Source organism: Maniola hyperantus, chromosome 8, assembly GCF_902806685.2.
Source record: "Maniola hyperantus chromosome 8, iAphHyp1.2, whole genome shotgun sequence".
Classification (NCBI taxonomy): Eukaryota; Metazoa; Arthropoda; class Insecta; order Lepidoptera; family Nymphalidae; genus Maniola; species Maniola hyperantus.
This window is the reverse complement of record NC_048543.1, coordinates 9,751,543-9,774,056: the sequence shown is the minus strand read 5'-3', so window position 1 is coordinate 9,774,056 and position 22,514 is coordinate 9,751,543. Positions and strand designations below refer to the sequence as shown.

General features: G+C 37.6%; 2 protein-coding genes across 4 annotated transcripts; one reads left to right on the top strand and one right to left on the bottom strand.

The window, feature by feature from the left end:
- ex (FERM domain containing expanded) lies at positions 1-17,360 on the top strand. 2 transcript variants are annotated; one of them, XM_069500169.1, is made up of 4 exons: positions 1-171; positions 10,146-10,397; positions 12,149-12,228; positions 12,769-17,360. In XM_069500169.1, the coding sequence occupies exons 2-4, from the start codon at positions 10,175-10,177 to the stop codon at positions 16,252-16,254; spliced, it is 3,789 nt and encodes a 1,262-aa protein (XP_069356270.1). In that variant the 5' UTR covers positions 1-171; positions 10,146-10,174; the 3' UTR covers positions 16,255-17,360. The 2 variants fall into 2 exon arrangements, with proteins under 2 accessions (XP_069356270.1, XP_034827081.1); XM_034971190.2 differs by lacking the exon at positions 1-171 and adding an exon at positions 239-401.
- Positions 17,361-17,737: 377 nt separating this feature from the next.
- LOC117984640 (amino acid transporter heavy chain SLC3A1-like) lies at positions 17,738-22,270 on the bottom strand. 2 transcript variants are annotated; one of them, XM_069500192.1, is made up of 4 exons: positions 21,587-22,270; positions 21,185-21,327; positions 20,632-20,830; positions 17,738-18,118 (listed from the first exon to the last, which is right to left on the bottom strand). In XM_069500192.1, exons 1-4 carry the CDS (start codon positions 21,798-21,800, stop codon positions 18,042-18,044), a joined length of 633 nt encoding a protein of 210 aa, XP_069356293.1. In that variant the 5' UTR covers positions 21,801-22,270; the 3' UTR covers positions 17,738-18,041. The 2 variants fall into 2 exon arrangements, with proteins under 2 accessions (XP_069356293.1, XP_034827154.1); XM_034971263.2 differs by having other exon boundaries at positions 17,738-20,830.
- Between the last annotated feature and the right edge of the window lie 244 nt (positions 22,271-22,514).

The window sequence follows — 22,514 nt, the reverse complement described above, 5'->3', positions numbered from 1 at the left end:
CGCACCTCAGTCGTTCCTATGCGCTTATAGAGATTATGCGCGCCGTCGCGTCGTTGCGCCGTAAAACTACGATCAAGAGATCGCGCGTACAGTGAAGTGAAGTGTCTATGGATGCGGTTTACTACGGAGTTTAATATCATTGTGATCTGCCTTTGGATTTGTTTATTAATGGTGAGTGAGGTGTTTGTCAACGACGCCCTGGACGGCCGCAGTAGATGCGCGCGCTTTCACGATGCGGCCACTTTCATTTCATACACATAGCTCGAATTCCGCGCCCGCACCGATACCGCGGCGCTGCGGCCGCTGACCCTGTGCCCGCGCGCGCTTCCTCACCACTGCTTGCCAGTTGCCACCACCCAGCAGCCACACTTGACTCCAATCAAACTGCTAAATACCGAATGGTATGCATTCAATTCGTATTGCAAAACTAGCACTATTATAGGTACCTACCTACTACATATGTATGTCGTAGGTAGTCAGGAAGTCTGAGGTTAGCGATCTTCTATGCAATCTAACAAAGATTTAGGTAAGTAGGTATACTGGGTATACTAAACAAATTTCAAACCCATATTTAAGGGGTTTAATTTTCAAAAATCCTTTCTTAGTGGATGTCCGTCACAATAGCCATCTGCAATCTGTTATCTGCATGCCAAATTTCAGCCCGATCCGTCCAGTAGTTTGAGCTGTGCGGCGATAGATCAGTCAGTCAGTCCGTCACCTTTTCCTTTTATCCTTTTATATGTATATATAGACTAGCTGATGCCCGCGACTTCGTCCGCGTGGATTTAGGTTTTAAAAATCCCATGGGAACTATTTGATTTTCCTGGATAAAAGTAGCCTATTGAGGAATTGGGTCCTCGAGTTCAACGATAGTCTTTACTTGGTAGGCACCTATCTCCAATATCAATTTATAACCGATAGTTTCTAACTTTCATCGGTTTAGATGATCATCCCCTGCAGCATCAGGATTGAGGAGTTGGAATCCAATTTTTTTATGGAACAAGCTTGCGAAGTTTCTCTATCAATTAAAAAATAAACTACGCAAATCGGTTCAGAAATCTGAGAGGTTTCGGCGTACATACCTAGGTAGAAAAACACAACTCCTCTTTTTTTGAAAGACGATTAAAAAGTAGCCTATGTTACTCCCTGTTTAATTCTCTACTTGTATGTGAAAGTCTCGTCAAAATAGGTTCAGCCGTTCCGAAGATTAGCCCGTTCAAACAGATAGACAGACATAATTCTTAAAAGATTCAGTTATGGTATATCTACCTAGTTCAAATAATCATATGAGCTTAATATAAGATAGGTAGGTACCTAGTTATTTCGAAATTACAGACACAATCTACATAGGTACCTATAGAGTATAGATTTTAAATGTGAACCGTACTTTGGCATGACAGTTGACCCCTAGAGTTAAAATGGCGCGTGAGAAGTCATTTTGTACGGACTATAGTAAGTTTTTACTTCCTATTCCTACTTGACCCACTTAATTAGAACCTGACCGATCACCGACTTACGTTTAAGCACCATTGCCCAAATAGGTATTACTTAATTAAGTACATAATATAGCACTGTGACTTGTGAGATAATATACCTACATATAGTAGAGTTATTGATAAAGCAAATGAATCATTAGCTACAGAATGGTTGCGAGCGCGACCGCATTCTTCTGATAGCAATGAGTTTGTGTAAATAAAGGCAGCCTGCACGTAATACGCCAGAACGTGGCTAAATAATACCTATTGTAATATCTATACCTAACTAGCTGCCCCGGCAAACTTCGTACCGCCTAACAGTCAATTCTTTTTCAGGATTTTTTTTAAATTTTTCTCCCCGTAAGCCGTGCATCCTCGTACTTCAAGATTTCGTGATTAGTTTATTTAGATAGAGACTAGCTGCCCGCCCCGGCTTCGCTCGGGTGGAGTATAGAAAATTGAGGGAGGATTGAATTATATTTTTCTCTCCGTAAGAACCTTCCTCGTACTTCAAGGAATATTATAAAAAACCGGCCAAGTGCGAGTCAGGCTCGCGCAATGAGGGTTCCGTACTACAGTCGTATTATTTCGACATTTTGCACGATAATTCAAAAACTGCATTAAAATAAATAAAAATCTGTTTTAGAATGTACAGGTGAAGACCTTTCATATGATACCCCACTTGATAGGTAATTATAGTCACTCACTTCGAAAGTTGAAAAGACTAATTATTAGTTCATGCCCACAATTTAATTTTTTTTGTGTGGTCTAACCCTATTCACGGTTTTCAGATTTTTCCCAAAATGTCAGCTATAAGATCTACCTACCTGCCAAATTTCATGATTCTAGGTCAACGGGAAGTACCCTGTAGGTTTCTTGACAGACAGACAGACAACAAAGTGAACCTATAAGGGTTCCGTTTTGAGGTACGGAACCCTAAAAAAGAATTAGCGAAATCGGTTCAGCCGTTCTCGAGATTTGCGATGAGCAACACATTTAGTGATTTATTTTTATACCTATTAGGTATAGAGAAGATAGAGATAGAGATATCCGTATAGGTTAAGTATACTATTCGTAAGGGAACCATGATTCCACAATTTTATAATGCCTGCGACTTCGTCTGCTTGGATATAATATTGTCATACACTACGAATAAGGACACTGTTACAAAAGGCCTACTTTTTAGGAGGAGCATTTTTGTGTTCCATTTTATACTAAGAAATCGCGTAACATATCACTATCCATTCGTAAGGGAACCATGATTCCACAATTTTATAATGCCTGCGACTTCGTCTGCTTGGATATAATATCGTCGTACACTACGAATAAGGACACTGTTACAAAAGGCCTACTTTTTAGGAGGAGCATTTTTGTGTTCCATTTTATACTAAGAAATCGCGTAACATATCACTATCCATAATATTAACAATGCGAAAGAGTGTTTGTTTGTTTCTTTCGGTCTTTCTATCGTGTTACAACGGATCGACGTGATTTTTGCATGGGTATAGTTAAAGACGAGTGACAAAGGCTACTTTTTATCTTGGAAAATGAAAGAGTTTCTACAGGATTTATGAACACCTGAATCCACGCGGACAAAATCGTTAGCATCAAAAATTTTTCTTCACCAGTTCACCAGGGACCCATGTAGAACTTTTTTTTTTGTTTCGTGACCATGTCTCTCCGACTGATAGTTTCAGGACCATTTGGGGTTTCTAGTCAGTTTTCCACGTCTGGAATCTCTATAATTTTGTTGACCTAGAGTTTTTGACGTGTACGGACACTGAAAGTTAGCTTTGCCGACCACAATAAGTGACCATCGTTAGCGATGATATGATTGGGAGATTTTTGAAATCGGTACAGCTCACAGCTACGAAATTGTCTACTCTCTATTACCATAGCCTGTAGTAGTGGGATTTACTAAAAGACCATGCATAACTGCCCCAGTTCTTCATTTTTAGGGTTCCGTACCTCCAAAGGAACCCTTATAAGATCACTTCGTTATCTGTCTGTCTGTTCGTCTGTCGGGTCTGTCAAGAAACCTTATCACCTTACTAGGTATGTTTACTATTCAAGTTACATGGAGTTTAATTGACCGAGCGAAGCGAGATCTCCGAGTATTTTTGAGTGAAATTGGACATGTCCGTCTGGCACAGCCTTTGAATTACTTAACGTAGGTAATTACTTCTTTAAACATAATCCTAATATGTAAACTGATGGCCTTCAGCCGAATATTGCATAAAAAAATGAGGGGCTGAATTCGACGCTATATTATGTCAAAAACAGATACATATTAGAAACTGAAACGTGTGTATAATTTCAGTTATATCCTGTAAGTATTTGAACAACAAATACTATTATAAAGAAACGAAATTATTTCATTTTTAATGGGTACCTATCAGTATTTTTGACATAACTTTACAATAATGGTAATAGATATATATATATATATGGTATAAATATGGCAGTGTTAACATTATAAAACTTTCGGGAAGGGATACCGTACCGGTCTGAAGTTCGGGGCGAGCCACTAGTAATAGCTCAACGAATCACTTGCGATATAAAATAGCAGCACATCAGCTAATTATTATCAAAACTAGTTTTGACTCGGTATGGTTTTTCTGACTAGTTTCGCCGGAATGCGGTCTGATGTGAGGCGTATAAAATACGGACGACTCTTTGAAGATGCTTTACGGATAAATTTGGGATACACATTAGGTGCTATACTTACTTAATACATAATAGGTACCTATAGATTGGTAAGAACTGAAGGCATAGTAAACAGGCTTATGCACTTCATATTATAGTACATAACTACATATTTATAAGTCCCTTAACTTGCTAATGCGCGTGGCCGTCATTTTAGTGTCGTCAGCACTAGACTGAAGTTTCGAGTTGATGATATTTTTACTTAAATGTACGTCAAATGATGTCAAATTGACGTCATTTCGATGTTAATGAGACATGGTTCCAGCGCAATAGCAATTTGCGGGACTTATACGTAATAAAATTGTTCAAAAGTCCGACAGGCATTCAAATATCTAGAATTCGAGACAGACGTGGGAAAAATCTGATTTTCAATGTGATACTTAGAACCTTCGTGTAAGAAGCAATTTTCTTTGGTTCAAGATTTAAATATCACATAGAAAGGTGAAACATCTTTGTATGCGGATGTAGTAAAGAAATGTTAAAAATTACGTCAATCATTGTGTAAGCATTAATTTAATCCATATCGTCAAGAAAGGCTCTATCGCTGACGTCAGTGTGACGTCCCATCAGCCATCAGGCACAATGCTTGTAGGTACCACGTGCCGTATGATCTATCTACGTCTACGTATTGAACGAAACATTGATTATCTGATTACCTACTTTCTTTTTTACAATTTCTTTAATTACTCCTGGCAGCCATTTAACTAAGAGGTTTATCCAGTAGAAATCGAAGAAACATATTAATAAGTAAATTACCTCTACAGCTACCTAGGTAGGTAGTAGGTACTAACATAATATGGTAAGTATCTATCTACTAAATAAATACTAAATCTACTAATACTAATAATAAATCTAGTAAATAATACGTCTTTCTGTACTTAGGTCCTTATTCTGTTTCTGTGCGTAGGTAGCAGTGGCGTGCAGGTCATAGAGGCATAAATGCACTGCTTACCCCAGTTGTAATAGCTCAATGCATATTTTTCATTATGACCTGCCAGTAAACCGGTTCCTACCTAACTAATGCATACCCTGGCTTCAAACCCAGTGCACGCCACTGGTAGGTAGGTATAATAGCTATCGGTCGGTCGGATTGATAACCTCCTCGGTTAAATAACCAATTCGCCAAGTGAGAGTCGGGCCTCGCTCTTTTAGGGTTCTATACTCTATAGGTACAATATAATGACGAACATATTTTAAACTAAGTAGATTTTATTCATTTCCGAGCTAGACATCGCATCGCAAGGTAGGGTAAGGAAGCCGGTTTTCGGTGAATTTGTGGAGTTGCAAAGTTTAACAGGGTGACAATACCTACCTTGCCTATTAAGAGCCCAATGAATATTACAAAAGCACACACAGATGTTTCTATCATCTAGTTACCTACCTATTCTAATAGAATAACAATAAATATTCTGCAATAGATACCTATTGATAAAAGCCAGATTATAATCTAAGGAAATGAAAGTAGACAGGTATGTAGTAGAAAGAGCGAGTTTCACATGTAGATACCTATCTACATGTGAAACTCGCTCTTCAAAGGTTCCCCAAAATTCCGTTTATAATCGTCATAATAACAATGTGCGAGTGTCAAAAGTGGTGGCGAGATGTCGAAAAGTGGAGGCAACGACGTCCATAGGTATGCGAGGACGCAAGATGCGGCTGGCGTACGGGGAGGGGCGCTCGGCATCTGAAGGTCGTCCGCATTCCTCGCGTCGCCGACCGCTGCTGCCTGCTACCGCGCTTACGTAGCGCCCCCGCGCCGCGCCGGCCGCCGCTCCGTCGCGCGGGCGCACCCGACCGGTTCCCCGCCCCGCGAGCGCGCGACCGCCATCACAAACTATCGCGCATTTATTACAACAAAATAATACCGGCCACGTGCGTGTCCGGTTTACGTACTGAGGATTCCGTATCTTTCCGAATCCAAAACCATATTGCCCTTTTAAAGCTTACAGCTTAATATTTCGCAAACGGATCCCTGAATCGAAAAATGGTTTTCACACCCCCCAATATTTTTGAACAAACCATCCCCACACCATAAGAGAAGAAAAATTCATCCCGACTTTACGTGTAGGAAGGGGGGAGGTACCCTAATTTTTAGGGTTCCGTAGTAAACAAGGAACCCTTATAGTTTCGCCATGTCCGTTCCTCGGTTCATCTAAGAGACAATTAGTGCTAGAAATCTGTAATTTGGAATGGGTATAAATATTAATCAAGCCAACAAAGTAGTGAAATAAAATTGTGATATATTTTTTTAGCTCCTTTACATGTAAAGTGGGGATGAATTTTTTTTCTCGTCTACCCCATAGCGTGGGATATCGTTAAATAGGTACGTCTTTTAAAAATACTGTGGGTTGTGGGAACATCATTTCTCGATTTCTAGATTCGTTTGTAAAATATGATGTTTTAAAAGTGCTAATTTTTATTGGAGTTAAGTGTGTCCCCCCCCCCCCCCCCCTCCTCCTCCTCTATCAGCCAAATGGTAGTATATAGGAACGTGAAAAAATTCACAGCAGTAGTAGGTATATACCTACCTATATTCAATTTTAAAGGAAAACTGGTATGGCTAAGTAGGGTTCACAGGTTAAGGAGTAACATCTGTTTTTCGAGGTTAATTGTGACTACGGAACCCTACACTGCGCGTGGCCCGCCACGCACTTGGCCGGTTTTTTTATTGTACCACGTTGACGGCGTAATTAATACGAGTATGATCCCCATGCCAAATTACAGCTTTCTAGTATGAGCTAAACCGCGATACGGATGGACGGGCGACGGACATAGCGAAACTAGTATACGTCTACCTCTGTGCAACAGCCCGTTCCCACTTGTCGTTAGTCGCTTGATATTCCAGTGGTAGTAGACTTCAACATACATACACATGTAGAAACAAAAGTTATTTTTTACTTTGTAGTGGTTTTGGAAATCGATTTTTTTATTACGTATTATATATAGCAGGTAGGTTAAAAGAAAAGTCTACTTTTTTCTAAGCTGTTATAACGCTGATCGCTAGTGATTTGCTGTTACCCGGTGAGAAGGTTCTGTCCTCCATGCCCGAAACTATTCATCAGAAGTTATGAAACCTAATTGACAGTACAACCTTCATCAAGATCTTATTTATTGTTATTTTGCAAATAACAATAAATAGATATTTCTGGCTTAGTTTAAGGTCTAGAACAACAAAACAACAATTTATCTATGTACCTATTTGTATGATTAATTTTTTTATGAATTTGGATTTTGGGTTCCATTTCCAAGTAAATAGGTAGGTGGGTATAATATAAGAAAATATGTTTATTTAAAAAAAAATTGTATAGAAGCAGGCGTTACTTTGCGGAAGTCCATGATATACAATGAACCAAAAGCTTATTTTGCTATAATCCGCTGAAACAGGTCGAATCTGTATGGTGCAACATGCAGCATGCGAAATGAACCGCCCGCCCTGCATGCTGCATGTTGCACCATGCAGATTCGACATGTTTCAGCGGATTACAGCAAATTAAGCTTTTGGTTCATTGTATAATTTTTTTGTTAGTAAGTTATGTACATAGGTAGGTATAGTCGGCAACAGGTTGAGATAGCAGTTGGAGTATGAGGCGGGGGGACGCCCCGCACACCCGCAGGGGCTGTGCGAATGTGCGGGGCGTTCCCTTCCCGATTGTCATCTCGACCTGTCGCGTACTATATGTCTTGTACGCACAATATTGAGAGATTTGCTAGGTTAAGACTACCTATAGATTTTTTACAGGTTTTCCTGTGGTTTTACCTGTAGATTGCTATAGGTAAAGAACTATTGTCTGGTTTATTTTCAATATTTTAGGCTCAGTAGTTACTGAGATAGGGGAAGGCGGGAAGTTACTTTAACAATAACTTTACAACTATTTTAAAATAAATATTTATACAAATAACATTCTTGTTTGAGACTCGACCCTTTTTATCATTTGATATGTCATTTATATACCGTACGGTTTCAAAATATATATTTATTCGTCCAGTTAGTTTTATTGTAATTTGTACCTACCTACTCACTTACTCAAGTATATGTAGATTGTCACATTACATGACTACAGTAATAAATCAAAAACTTAGAAACCCTACAAAAACATGTTCTTATGGCTATCAAGAGCTGAAGAGCCGCAGAGGTACTTACCGGATGCGATGAATTTTATTCGCGTCATATTCGCTCGCGTCTAGTTTTTTGATTCAAACCCGTGATACTAGATTCCAAAAAAGTTAGTAAGTTAGTTTCATTGATTTTTAAAATATATTTATATATATATTTGCTGAATATAAAGTAAATAACAAAACAGGTTGTTAGCCTACCTACTGCAAGTAGCCTAGGAATGTTGCAAAACAAGATATAATTTGGTTTGGAAAATATACATTTGTTTATTTGTCTTATACTAGTGATTGCCCGCGACTTCGTTCGTGTGAATTTTCTGGTTTCTCATGAAATCAGAAATTTCCCGCTGCAAAAGGCCTCACTTATCTACTCACTCTAAGGCACGAAACCCAGAATACCTGAACGCCGATTTTCATAACTTCAAAAATATATGTACCTTTGTATCTTACTTTGAAGATTGAAAATACTAATTATTTGTTCATAAACACATTTTTTTTTTTGTTATGATGTAACCACAAATTTACGGTTTCTGGATTTATTCCTTTACTTGTGTTAGGTAGCTATAAGACTTAGGTACCTATCTACCATATTTCATGATTCTAGGTCAACGGGAAGTACCCTATAGCTTTTCTTGACAGACACGACACGGACAGACAGACACACGACAAAGTGATCCTATAAGGGTACCTTTTTCCTTTTGAGGTACAGAACCCTAAAAAGTAACCATGACTTCAAAAACCTGAATTGAACTGAACCTTCTCTTGAGACATGCGAGCAAAACCACGGATAATAGCTACCTAAGAGCTGCCTAGTAATGAATAAAAACATCTATTTACTTGATCGGCTAATGAAATCGATGTCGATAGAGTAAGTAGCTATATTATGTAAACATTCAATATCAAGTAATATCAAAGCTATGCAGATTGCGAATGTATTAGGTACGCAAATGAAATTTTTAAAAAATTGGGTTTTGTCCTGATTGGGTAGGTGCTTATTATGGAGATAGGTTTTTAAATACATATACATACATATATTTAATAGTCTAGAATTAAAATTCTTATTGAATTGAAAAACACTATCAGGAATTTTTCATTAATAGGGTGGCAAAATATTTCCAAAATAACAGCTCTACGCGATACAATGTACCTAGTTTGAAAGCTGCACTGCAGGTAGCAAAAAAGCAATTGTATACGAAGAAAAAAGAAGAGTGGAATGCACAGATGGTGCAGATCCCGAGACCCGACATTCCTTCCTAACTAAAGTACATGTAGGGTAGGTACCACCTTTTGGTTTACTAGGTGCATAATATTATGTATATTTGTAACCTATAATTATTTGGCGAACACTGATTTGTAACATAAACGAACTAGATTAAATACCTCCGTCCTCCGTCTTCTCTTTATTCCGGGATAAAATGTTCTCTCCAGTCATTGAACTAAGAACTCATTATTTTTTCCTCTTTCATTTGGCATCCCAATAGCAAAAAAAAATTTTTGGAGACCCCCACTTTTCTGGATGTAACATCCGTCAGATCAATTTTATTCGTATAAAATATAGCCTATGGCACCCGGACTATAACAGCGAAACAAATGACATATCCTTCATCAAAATCGGCCCAGTAGTTCAGCTGCTAAAGTGGATCACACATAAATAATTTAATAAAATAAAATAAAATAAAATAAATACATATAGACTGCCAAAATCAATTATAATAATCTGTTGGCAAACCAATAAAATAAAAAAATAAAACCTATAAGAAGTCTATGTTCCCCTCACTCGCTAACAGTGCACCCTGATGCAGATGGAGATTGGGTAAAACATATTAATTTATCTTTATAATGTTGTTACAGGGAGAGCAATAGACGTCTCGAGATGCGATATGCGCGCTCTGTGTTCGGTTCGAGGGCCGTTGGGCGGGGAGACGCGTCCGCTAGGCGCGGGCGCACGCCTCCTGGCCCTGCGCATGCCCGGCCAGCCACAGCCACTTCACTTCGTCGTGGAAGCGAAGGCAAGGGTCAAGGAATTGAAGACTTTGGCTCACGCGCACTCACAGCTTTTGGGCATGATCGATACCGAACTGTTTGGTTTAGCAATCATGCAAAGTAAGTAGTCGTTCAGTACAGTTTCTACATTGACTGATACCCTAACATACTAACTTTTAGAACCACTCATGGAAAAACTTTCTTTTTTAACCGACTTCAAAAAAAGGAGGAGGTTCTCAATTATGTTCCCCGATTACTCGAAGACGCCTGGACTGATTTTGAAAATTCTTTTTTTGTTTGAAAGGGTACACTTCAAAGTTGGTCCCATTTAAATTTGGTGAAGATCTGATGAACATCTGCGAAGATAGATAATGGAACTCCTCAACGGATAAGAGTAAATTGCTCGCGATCAGTGTAATAGCTTAGTAAACAGTAGATTTTTAACCAGGCATAGCATATTTTAATACCATGGGGCCACTTAAAATTGTGAAATAATTTTTTTTTACAAAAAAAAATAAAAACCGACTTCGATACACAAACACTAAAAATTGAAAAATAATTTAATTTATTACCGAATATATTGTGTAACAAGAGTTGATATAGTTCCATAATAATATTTTTTGGGGTCGGTCGGTGCCAATGAGGCGCCATTGTGGAGTCTCATAAAAGTTCGAAGTCTAGACGATTCGCGCAGCTGAAGCTAATTGGCACCGGCACCAAAAAATATTATTATGGAACTATATCAACTCTTGTACCATGGGGCCACTAAAAATTGTGAAATAATTTTTTTTTACAAAAAAAATAAAAACCGACTTCGATACACAAACACTAAAAATTGAAAAATAATTTAATTTATTACCGAATATATTGTGTAACAAGAGTTGATATAGTTCCATAATAATATTTTTTGGGGTCGGTGCCAATGAGGTGCCATTGTGGAGTCTCATAAAAGTTCGAAGTCTAGACGATTCGCGCAGCTGAAGCTAATTGGCACCGGCACCAAAAAATATTATTATGGAACTATATCAACTCTTGTATACATAATATATTCGGTAATAAATTTAATTATTTTTCAATTTTTAGTGTTTGTGTATCGAAGTCTGTTTTAATTTTTTTTGTAATTGATCTTGAAAAAGCTTTTCATAAGCGATTTTAACCCAACTACGGTAAAGCCAAAAGGAAGAGTTATGATTTAGCGGTCTATTTAATGTGTATGTGTAGGAAAGACTGAAAGCCTTTAAAAGATAATGATGATAATGATTAAGACGTATAAGTCAGGATTACAACATATTAGATTAACAGAGTCTTCGTGGGCGCATTAACAATATTCTTGCACTACTACGAAAGATATCACTAACTACCCTCAACTATACCTACCCTCAATAATAATGAGTCATGATAACAACGTCTCCTATGAGACTAGACAAACCCTAAGTAACACTAGCTAAGTCCCTACCTAGCTACCGGCTCCAATCCATCCCCATACCAGTCCTAGACCAACCAGCTAACTTAGCACACCACAATTAGTTCAATTAACACAACAACTACAACAATCACATTTGCCTTATGCAAATTGTACGACACACATAGTGTTCACGGAGAACTGCCTCTGGCCGAAGCCAAATGAATAATATTTTGCTTCGTACCGCGCATTCGTTTTTATTGGCTCAAGATGACGGTAGGATGATGCAATGTTCAATGAGCAATCTATTTAAAACGAGTATTATCGACGGCCCTGCCGTCATATGTATTTATGTATGTTCCACCGTAGCACCAAAACTTAATAAGCGATTTTGATGAATGAGCTTTCAATCGATGCGTTATTATCATTTTTATTTTTATTTTACTAACAGGACTTCTTTGTTTTTCAGACGGCGAATACTTGTTCGTTGATTTAGAAAGTAAACTTTCAAAATATGCGCCAAAGAGCTGGAGATCTTCACATACGCATGTAAGTTTTGAACATGAGAGAAGTTAATTACGACCTTATTTGTTAACTAGCTTATGCCTTCGTCCGCGTGGACTTCATAAATTTCAAACCTCTATTTTACCCCCTCTTAGGGATTGAATTTTGAAAAATCCTTTCTTAGCGGATGTCTTTGTCATATCTGCATGCCAAATTTCAGCCCAATCCGTCCAGTAGTTTAAGCTGTGCGAAATTCGTCAGTCAGTCAGCTTTTCCTTTTATTATATACTAGCGACCCGCCCCGGCTTCGCATGGGTGCAGTGTAGATACTAATGTGGTGTCAGTGAGATTTCAATTTTCCTAGGGATCTCTAATTTTTTGAGACTTAAACTATACCTCTACACCTTCCTCTTGAATCACTCTATCTACTGTCGAAAACCGCATTAAAATCCGTTGCTTAGTTTAAAAGATCTACGCGTTCATACATACATACATACAGACAGCGGGAAGCGACTTTATTTTATACTATGTAAAGATTATAATAGATAAACTGCATATAAAAATGTATTTCTCCTTTTTTTTCAGGGCTTAGACGCAAACGGGAAACCCCTGTTGGAACTTCATCTGGTAATTCAATATTATGTAGAAAGTCCATTATTATTGCATGATGACATTGGGCGCCATTTATACTTCCTTCAATTGCTTGAAAACATACGGACAAGAGATGCGTTACCCGCAGAAATACTTTTACTGCTGATTGGAGTAGCATTACAAGCTAAATATGGTGATGAAGAGGCTTATGAGGATCATGAATATTTTAAGGTGGAAGAATTGGTACCGCCCTCACTCACAGGTGATTGGGTATCAGCTGCTATACGTGCTTGTCATCGTGAACATCGCGGCCTTACAAAATCAGATGCAGAAATCAGATTTATTCGTGAGGTTTGCCTTCTACCAGATACGATAAACTCTCATCGATATCGACTGAAACAGTCTAAAACAGAATCCGAACCAGGAACCATGTGGCTTCTTGTCACAGCTAAAGGTATTAAGATACTACCTGATAACGGTCCTACATCAAATTTCATATGGAGTTCTATAGGCAAACTTAGTTTTGATAGAAAAAAGTTTGAAATAAGAACAGAAGAAGGGAAAATCACACTGTATTCATCAAGTGAAGAAAAATGTAAATACTTATTTGCTTTGTGTAAAGAGACACATCAGTTTTCTATGAAAATTGCATCTAAATTAAATGAAATTCTTAAAAAAGAAGAGGATGAACGAAAAAACTGTTTCAGCTACTCAAAGTCATTCACCTCTCAATATTGTCAAAACAAAAAAGAACAGAGAATATCTCTTATATCCTCCACAAGCTCTAATACAACATCTGGTATCGTTAGCGACAGAGTGCAATCAGAAGATGAATTAGAGATAATGATTGACTCACCCCCAGCTCCATCCACTGAAAGCTTAGCCTTTGCTCATTTATTAGATTACTCTAATTCCTATATGATTCGATGTATTCCTCAAGAAGTACAATCATTAAATAAATCGTCTTCAGCCCAGCAACAGAAATGTAAAATGCGAATTAAAAAAAGCAAAGACGATGAAAACGTTTCTAAATATGAAACTGCATTAGAAGTAGGACAAAATTCAGTCAATCAAACAGATGAGTCGGGTTCTTTACCCGAACCAAGCATTGGGGTGGAAAAATTAACAGACAGTCCAATTTCAAATAAATTAAAATGTACCGGATCACAATGTTCTTCTTCATGTAGCACTGTTATACTAAAACGTGGCGGCTTAAGCACTCTTAGTAGAGTATCAAATTCGAGCAGTTTAGAACTAGGATATAGTCATACTGCACAAAATTCCATTCTAAGTGACAACAGTAATGTTGGGACAGAAGGATTATATACTCAAGACACAGCATCCGCACTATATGACGGTCTAGGACAACCAGTCACAGCAGCTGCGTCTAGTGAAACAAGTGGTGTTTACACGATGGGTAGCTCTGAATTAACAGCTCGTTCAAAATTGTATGCTCATTCCGAGGAAAGCCGAACAGAATATAGTGGATCGCATTACGCCAGTTATGAAATATCGCAGGAAAACGATTTAGCCGATTTTGACAGTGTATCATCCATACTAAAAAACAAGTCTGAGAGGTCAAAACATTCACCTAAAGGTTTAAGATTAACAGTTCCTCTAACTAATACTGACTGCGTTGATGGCACTCTTCAGTTTTGTGATGTCGATCACGACGACAAGGAAAATATTTTTCGTGAACGTACGAATTCTAATGTCAGCGCTATTTCATTTCATGGTGATGGAAGCGATCCAACGGATCATAAACACAATTTACTTAGTGCAAGTGAATTAAGCGATTTAATTGTGGGTAGAGGTGTTTATCCTAAAACTCAATCAGTGAGCGACACCTTCGATTCTGTATCAGACTATGTACGATTGCCATTACCCTTTTCCGGCGACAGTTACCTTCAAGGTCATGAAGACACGGCTCCATCAGACGATAACTATCCGAATAATTCGTTCTTCGACCGACCCCCAACTCCACCAACAAGAATCGATAGCCGCAAAGGTTTGAATTTGTCTCTTCCTAATATATTGAATTTAGATGATGAGGTACCAGTTATTCCTACATGTCCTGATAAACCTCCGCCGCCATATGAATATAAGCATCTCACGCTTTCATCTCACGCAGCAGTACCGCCTAAGTCACCACCTGCTTATCCCGGCACATCAATATCTAATAGTTCTAAACAACCTGAGAAAAAAGAAGAGGTTCCAGCAAGAGTTGTAACATCTAAGCCTATGATTAATATATTAAAAGCAGAGGCAGGAGAAGTCAATGCTTCCGGTGAACGTACATTTGCTAGTCCAATGGTTTTGGAACACCGCTTTCAAAAATCTAAAAGACATCAAGCATCTAGTCGTAGAGCTGGAAGATCTAAATTAGCACAGGGTCTGAGTAATAATCTTTCACCGTCGAGAGAAATAGCACCACATATAGATTCAAACGTTCTAGTTGCCATGATGAAACTGCCTCCACCGCCACCACCACCTCGCCGACCCCGGCTGCCGCCGCCCCCGCCGGTGTCGCGCCTGCCTCCGCCGCCGCCTCCGCACAACACAATGTTTCATCAACAGTTATATAGTGACGTTGATTACGTCTACTATCCGCTTCAAGACCCATCTATATCGCAGCAAAATTATGTAGATCATAAAATAACAGAATCACGAATTTCTAATTTGCACAAAAGCGGTTTACAGTATAGAAGTACGCCATACCTGGCGACTTCTTTATCCGCATCATCTACGTATGGATCAATACAGAATCTTTCCGACTCTTATATTCAAATGCCTGGCAACCGAACGAGTTGGTACTCGATGACAAGTAGAACCTCAGTCAGTAGCCACTCTATAAATTTGGAACGAACTTCAATTTTGTCGGAGCCAAGTTTTGTTCGAACAAAGTCGCATGAAAATATACTCAGCATTAAGGATCCGCCACGAATAAAAACAAGGCGAATGCCGCCACCGCCGCCACCACCGCCACCGCCGCCTTATGAACACAAGAAAAAAATTCCTTCTCATTTGAAGGAATTAAAAGGACCAAATGGTAGCACGTCTAATAGTGATAACAGTGTAATTAAAGTAAAACCTTCTAATTGTGATTTAGATATAAAAACTCTCAGAGAAAAAAGTAAAAACTTGGATTTGCCACTTATTGCTGCATTGTGTAATGACCGATCGTTATTAAAACAAACTAAAGCTTTTGGTGCCACAAAATTAGTTAAACAAACAGGCAGTGACTGTGAAAGTGACAAAAAAAGTGCAAAGTCTGCACAAATCACCACCGATAACATAGATCTTAAGAATAAACATGAAATAAATGCTAAGCGTGTAGTAACCGGGCCTCAGAAAAAAATATTGATACGAAATCCAACAGATAAACTGCCAGCATTGCCCGGTTCTGAAACTCACACTCCTAGAGCTCTATCCAATACGTATGTTATGCATCCAAACGTAGGGAAACTCAAAAAGAGCTAAGATTCTTTAAAAATAAGACTTTCTCGTTGTGAATCCTTCCAGTGCTATGATTATACCGTTTTCATCCACCATTTTTATTGTAACAAAAGACTGACATTAGATAGTAACAATCCCACTGATATAATTTAATAAATCGTAGATTTTTCCAACTATTAGGTATTGGAAAAAAATAATGTGGACGTAAAACACTTACTAATAATACTTAAGTCCTATATCAAATATTATAACTTACACAAAAAAAAATCGATGCTCTAGGTTTTTGAGTTCAGAAATATATAAATAACACGCCGTAAATTCTAAAAGTCTTAGTTAATTTTAATGTACTATAAGTAATTATTGCAAATCAATGAGGGCTGCCGCGCTTTAATTTTTACCACTAGAAGTCGGAGCTAGTATGGAGCGAGGTTTAGACATATTATGTCCCTAAAAATATATTCTATAGTACGCGACAGGTCGAGATAGCAATTGGGGTATGAGGCGGGGGGGATGCCACGCACACCCGCACGTCACTCGCGCTATACCGCATCGGGGCGTGAGGCGTCCCCACCCCGATTGCCATCTCGACCTGTCGCGTGCTATAGGTACCTACCTACACTACGCGGCAGAAAATAATGTACATCGACCTTTAGAATGAGATTTCGGGTTAGTAGAGCGTTGTCTCTATTATTCATACCTTCGTGACGTTTTGTCGGTCTCAAAGACAGAGACAATGCTCTACAGAACCGCTCTCTTTCTAAAGGTCGATGTGCATTATTTTTTTCCGCGTACTGTACCTACTTTTTAGTGTTTTACTTTTAATACCTACTTATTTTGATATTACTGATTATCTTAATCTGCACTGGCCACAAAGACATTGCTACTAACAAAACAAGTATTATATTTTATTGGTGTATGTGAAATAATTTTCTTTTCTTTAAATCTTGTTTCACGCCAAACTACCTCACATGTCAGTGGCACCATTCGGTGCGCCTAAAAACGGTAGCCCAGGGTAGCCCTCATTAATAGTTCACACAATATGTGTAAATTGTACAAAAGTAATTTATTTATTGAATTAACTCAATCAATATCAATTCACTATTAAATAGTGAAACATTTTTAAGCCACAATTACTTATAGAGAGCCAGCGCGTGCGTATTAATGGACTAAGAGGCAGCGCGTGCCAGACCTTCGTTATTTTATAAAAGATGGAAGTTTGTCTGTGTTTTGTCCCCAATACTGGGAGGAAAATTTGTTTGGATGTTTATTTGGATCATGGTAGCTTTGGGAGATAACAAGTAATAAAGGTGCAAAAAATCTTACGTCAAAGTATATACACAGAGAAACTTTCAGCTTTTATAAAATAACGAAGATCTGGCACGCGCTGCCTCTTAGTCCATTAATATCATTTTAAATACTCACTTTTTTATATTATTCTGAAGTTAATGTATTTGATATGTAAGTATCTAAAGTCATTACTAAGTCCTAGTTAATTATAGAATTGTAATATTTTTCACAACTATTTATTTTCGATTACAATCATGTACAAAACAGTATTTAAGTAGTAGGTACATCTATTTTTCTAACGTGTACAAATGTATTATAAAAGTAAATTTTCTTACATGAATATTAAGGAGTATTATTAAATTACATTTTCACTTACTTTCTGATATGGTTACTTTTTGACCACTTCACACTTGCAATAATTTAAAATGTAATTGTAAAAAGATACATTTTTAAGGTTCCGTCCTCGAAGGGTGCCAACGGTACCCTATTACTAAGCCTCCGCTGTCCGTCCAGCCGTCTGTCTATCAGTCTGCGAGCTGTATCTCAGGAACCTTAATAGGTAGAGTTGAAGTTTTCATAGTGTGTATTATTTCTATTGCCGCTATAACAACAATAATAATGATAAAAAAAGTGTTATTTCTTGTACGACGGTAGGGAACCCTTCGTGTGCGAGTCTCACTCAACCGATTTTTATAATATTAGACCGCGGATACACCTGTAAGTTTTACTCACGTAAGTAGCTTACATGATTAACTTACGACAAATTTATTTCCTTAAAAGTTACTAGCTTATGCTCACGACTTCGTCCGCGTGGGCTAAATAAATTGTAACCCCCTATTTTACTCCCTTAGGGGCTGAATTTTCAAAAATCCTATATATGCCTACATCATAATAGGTATCTACAATCTGCATGCCAAGTTTCAGCCTAATCCGTCCAGTAGTTTCAGCTGTGCGTTGATAGATCAGTCAGTCAGTCACCCTTTCCTTTTATATATTTAGATTACCTCAGTAAAGTTGTCAATTAATTATTCAAGCTACTTACGTGAGTAAAACTTACAGGTGTAATCGCGTAGGTAGGTAATACTAATTATTAGTAGATAGTATACATAGTTCATCATATTGAAAATATACAAAATAACAAAATCTTAATAGACAAACAAGTAGATTAGAGATTCGTTATATCTTTGTAAGCACTAATAATGACGGTTTACGAAGCTTTTTATTAAGTAGATAAGTTAATACTTGCTTAATACTAATTACTACTATTGTTACTATTAATTGGTGTCAGAAACGAGAAAAAATAACGCAGGCCATTCGAAAATTAACAAAGTCTTGCATATTAAGACTCTTTGGTAACTAATTGTACCGTTTACAAACTTACTTATACTAGATGAAGAATATCTAATACTGAAAATAAAAACTATCATGCCTATTAGATCAGATCTACTTTTAATACTGATATTATATTTTCACAAAACAAATCGAACTACTATTAGCAATACTCTCACTAATGTCACTCTGCTGTCTGTCTTTCCGTGTGTTTTTGTATTTGGTATTTATTTACTTATTATTTGGTATGGTAAAATTTTGGTATTTGGTTATCATCAACCCACCGCCGGCTCACTACAGAGTTACGGCTCACTACGGGTTAGCTCTCAATATGAGAAGGATATTTGGTAAAAAAAATTAATTGTTCATAATATTATTTACGAGTTATTGAGGGAATTAAGAGCGAGGCCCGACTCGCACTTGGCCCGTTTTTTAAAAACAGGCCAACACAAGAATAAACAAAATTAATATTTTATTTTTCCAACTTTAATATTATCGCAGAGTAAGGTGGAAATGTGACTTCATCGAAATATAAAACTTGCCCGACCAAAGAGGTGTTTGTGCTAGCAACAACTGTTCCACCGTAGAACATAGTTGACAGGTCTGTTGTGATCGATTTGCTGCCGAAATTACCAACAAAAACGCAAGTGTTTCTACGTGGATACCAGCGTTCGATCAAAACAAGGTTTTCCTCCGTTTTACGTATCCCCGTATTTTTAAGAACACTACCCTCTTTATAAATGTCTTTTAAATATATTGTTGGAGTATTCAATCTTAACATTATAAAACTTTTAATAACGTTAAGGTAATGGTACCTCGGTTGTAAAGCGGATTCTGAAATCCAGGGTAGAGCACGGGCAGCATTGTTAGCTTCGTCGTTATTAGAGAACGTCATCATAGCGACATTGTTGATCAACGCGTGTTCATGGAAATCGCGCTCAATATCATGATTAGACAATCCGCCGAGCCCTATCTCATCGCCATAAAATATGCTGACAGTACCAGGTAAAGCTAGCTCAAGAGCTGTTAATGCCAATGTATAATTTTCATATTTTTCGGATATCCTGTCACTATTTATATTGCCAATATTCCAAAGGATCCACGGATAATGTGGTTTGTCCCAAAGTGGCCCAGATAAAATATTATCTATACGATTTTTCAAACCTGTAGGACCATTGTGCAGATCTAAATGAATCTCAATGAGATCGATCCTATTTAGAAACACTGTAAGAGAGGTAGCTTTAGCTTTCTCAAGTACTTCTTCACTTGCTATAAAGATTTTGCCACTTCCTAAAATTTGTTTCCAAAGTTGAAGGGATTTTTCGAAATTAACATTGTCAACAAAATTTTCTAAATTTTTCAAATAGAACCCGTCAACATGCTGCGCCCGAGACCAATAAGCAATAGCTACAGAAGTTGGGTCTTTACTTTCTTGGGGATCGATAGAAAATACAAAAGTATTATTTAAATTATATGATTCTAGTGGTTCAGCCATACTTAGAACAGGTATATCCAAGATAACATTCATATCCTTTTTATGGGCCACAGTCACTAAATCTTGAAAATCTTTCAAAATTCCTACACGTTTATCGATCCGGAGTAAAGAGGTTGTATTAAAGTAATTGTAAGGATAATCATTAGCTTCAAATATATAATTGAGCCGAATTGATGAGCCGCCTAAGTCTTTAATGTAGTCTAACTTTTTAATAAGTCCCTTTAAATCCCCAAAACCATCATTATTAGAATCTTTAAAACTTGCAGGGAAAATTTCATAGAAGACTTTACCTTGATACCATGGGAGGTCAGGGTTACATGTCTTTGGTATGGTAACAACCATAGCAACAATGGCACCAATACAAGCAACAAGACCTGAGACGACAAACCATAGTAGAACTTTTCTTATAATTATCCAATTCCAATTCACGAAACTTGGCAACTTTCTGTTATTAATGTTAAGGCTTCCATTGAGTTTACAAATTTCAGGCTAGAACAATAAAAAAACACTTTGTATACACTTAACTCAAAATGCATATTAAGTCAAAGTCATCATGTAGATTGGGGCCTGCTGATGGTTAAGTAGGATTTTTTTTTTATTCAGATACAAGTTAGCCCTTGACTACAATCTCACCTCGTGGTAAGTGATGATGCAGTCTAAGATGATAGCGGGCTAACCTGGAAGGGGTATGACAGTTTTTATTAAACCCATACCTCTTTGGTTTCTACACGGCATCGTACCGGAACGCTAAATCGCTTGGCGGCACGGCTTTGCCGGTAGGGTGGTAACTAGCCACGGCTGAAGCCTCCCACCAGGAATATAGAATTTAAAACTTATATCTACCTGTCCCATAATAATATCACCATTTTTGCTGAGTGTTTGGTAGTCCAACATACTAATATTGTTTATAAGTTGTGCGCTAACTGGATCTTGAACTACAGAATTGGAATCTCCTGATGAACTAGAATCTCCTGTACAAGCATCAGCTGAAATTTAAGTATAAGTTGTCTATTTTAGCGTTTAAACTACCGTGAGTGATTTCCATTCTAAATAATATCTGTCCCACCAAGGTGTGTGTGTGTGTGTCTTGAAAAAGAACCCTGTATGGGTTCGAAACTAGTCGGGCTAACGTCGACTTCACACGTGAGTAAAGCCGGGACAGATATTATTTAGAATAAGTTGTCTAATTCAACAATTGAAAGATTATTATCAACCAAGTAAAATTTCAAATTAAAACTATCTCACCTGAACTTTGAAGATCAATTTTTGGATCATCATTTAAAGTTATAAAGGGTCCTTCGTTCATTTCTTCTGAGAGAGGATGCTTAAAGTCTAATGGAGTTGGACTTGGAGTCATAGGCAGGAGTAGACATGTAGAAGATTTCACACCACGAAGATAATCTAACGTCTCAAGATCGGGACCATCATTATTACTACTGCTTTCCGGTAAATCATTCATTTTAATTATTTTAGATATTACGCCGCTATCGTTATGAAATAAATTCACACATAAAATTAAATAACCTCAGCAGAACATCGTTTTCAAGATCGTCGTGACTCGTGTGCTGACGTATATTCAATGTACTCTGTGTGTGCACTGTGCTGATGTGGTCTATTAATAAAATAAATGACAAAAATGTTAGGAATGTTATGAACCCAGCCACTGCTACCTGCTGCTGACATTAAAGTCAAAAGGTCAGAGCAACGCCATCAATTATGTCAGAACTAGTGTCGACATTCGACTGATACCGAGTCGGCATTCGGATTTCGGCTGCCGACAAAATAGCGTAAACTTAAATTATCTTTTACGGAAAAAATGAAACACAAATAAATTAAATTAATTATTAAGAATTAGAGAATAGATAGAATAGGTATGGATTTTTAATCACGGATTTTATGTAATTCAAATTTTAAAAAACACTTCAAAATCGCTGTCACTTAAACTTTTGAAAACCATAGAGAATATAGATATGTGTTATCTATGCTCAATGCCACTGCATTCGTACGGTCGTTGGTCGTAACGTTCTGCAACGTCAGGGGAAAAGTTACAATGGATGGTCTGTAGTGGCGATGTTGATTGTTGTGGCTGCTGATATTTTTGGAACCATTTTTGAAGCACTGATTGCCAAATGCCAATCTTGTAGTATAATCCAAAGAGTATATAATCACTACG

What these genes read in the sequence shown, in the direction of transcription:
- ex (XM_069500169.1), top strand. Translation starts at nt 10,175, where the DNA reads ATGCGCGCTCTGTGTTCGGTTCGAGGGCCGTTGGGCGGGGAGACGCGT. An exon ending in TGGTTTAGCAATCATGCAAA is followed by an intron (nt 10,398 to 12,148) that starts GTAAGTAGTCGT and finishes TTTGTTTTTCAG; the next exon opens with ACGGCGAATACTTGTTCGTT. An exon ending in GGAGATCTTCACATACGCAT is followed by an intron (nt 12,229 to 12,768) that starts GTAAGTTTTGAA and finishes CTTTTTTTTCAG; the next exon opens with GGCTTAGACGCAAACGGGAA.
- LOC117984640 (XM_034971263.2), bottom strand. Translation starts at nt 21,800, where the DNA reads ATGAATGATTTACCGGAAAGCAGTAGTAATAATGATGGTCCCGATCTT. An exon ending in AATTGATCTTCAAAGTTCAG is followed by an intron (nt 21,328 to 21,586) that starts GTGAGATAGTTT and finishes CTTAAATTTCAG; the next exon opens with CTGATGCTTGTACAGGAGAT. An exon ending in GTGATATTATTATGGGACAG is followed by an intron (nt 20,831 to 21,184) that starts GTAGATATAAGT and finishes TTATTGTTCTAG; the next exon opens with CCTGAAATTTGTAAACTCAA.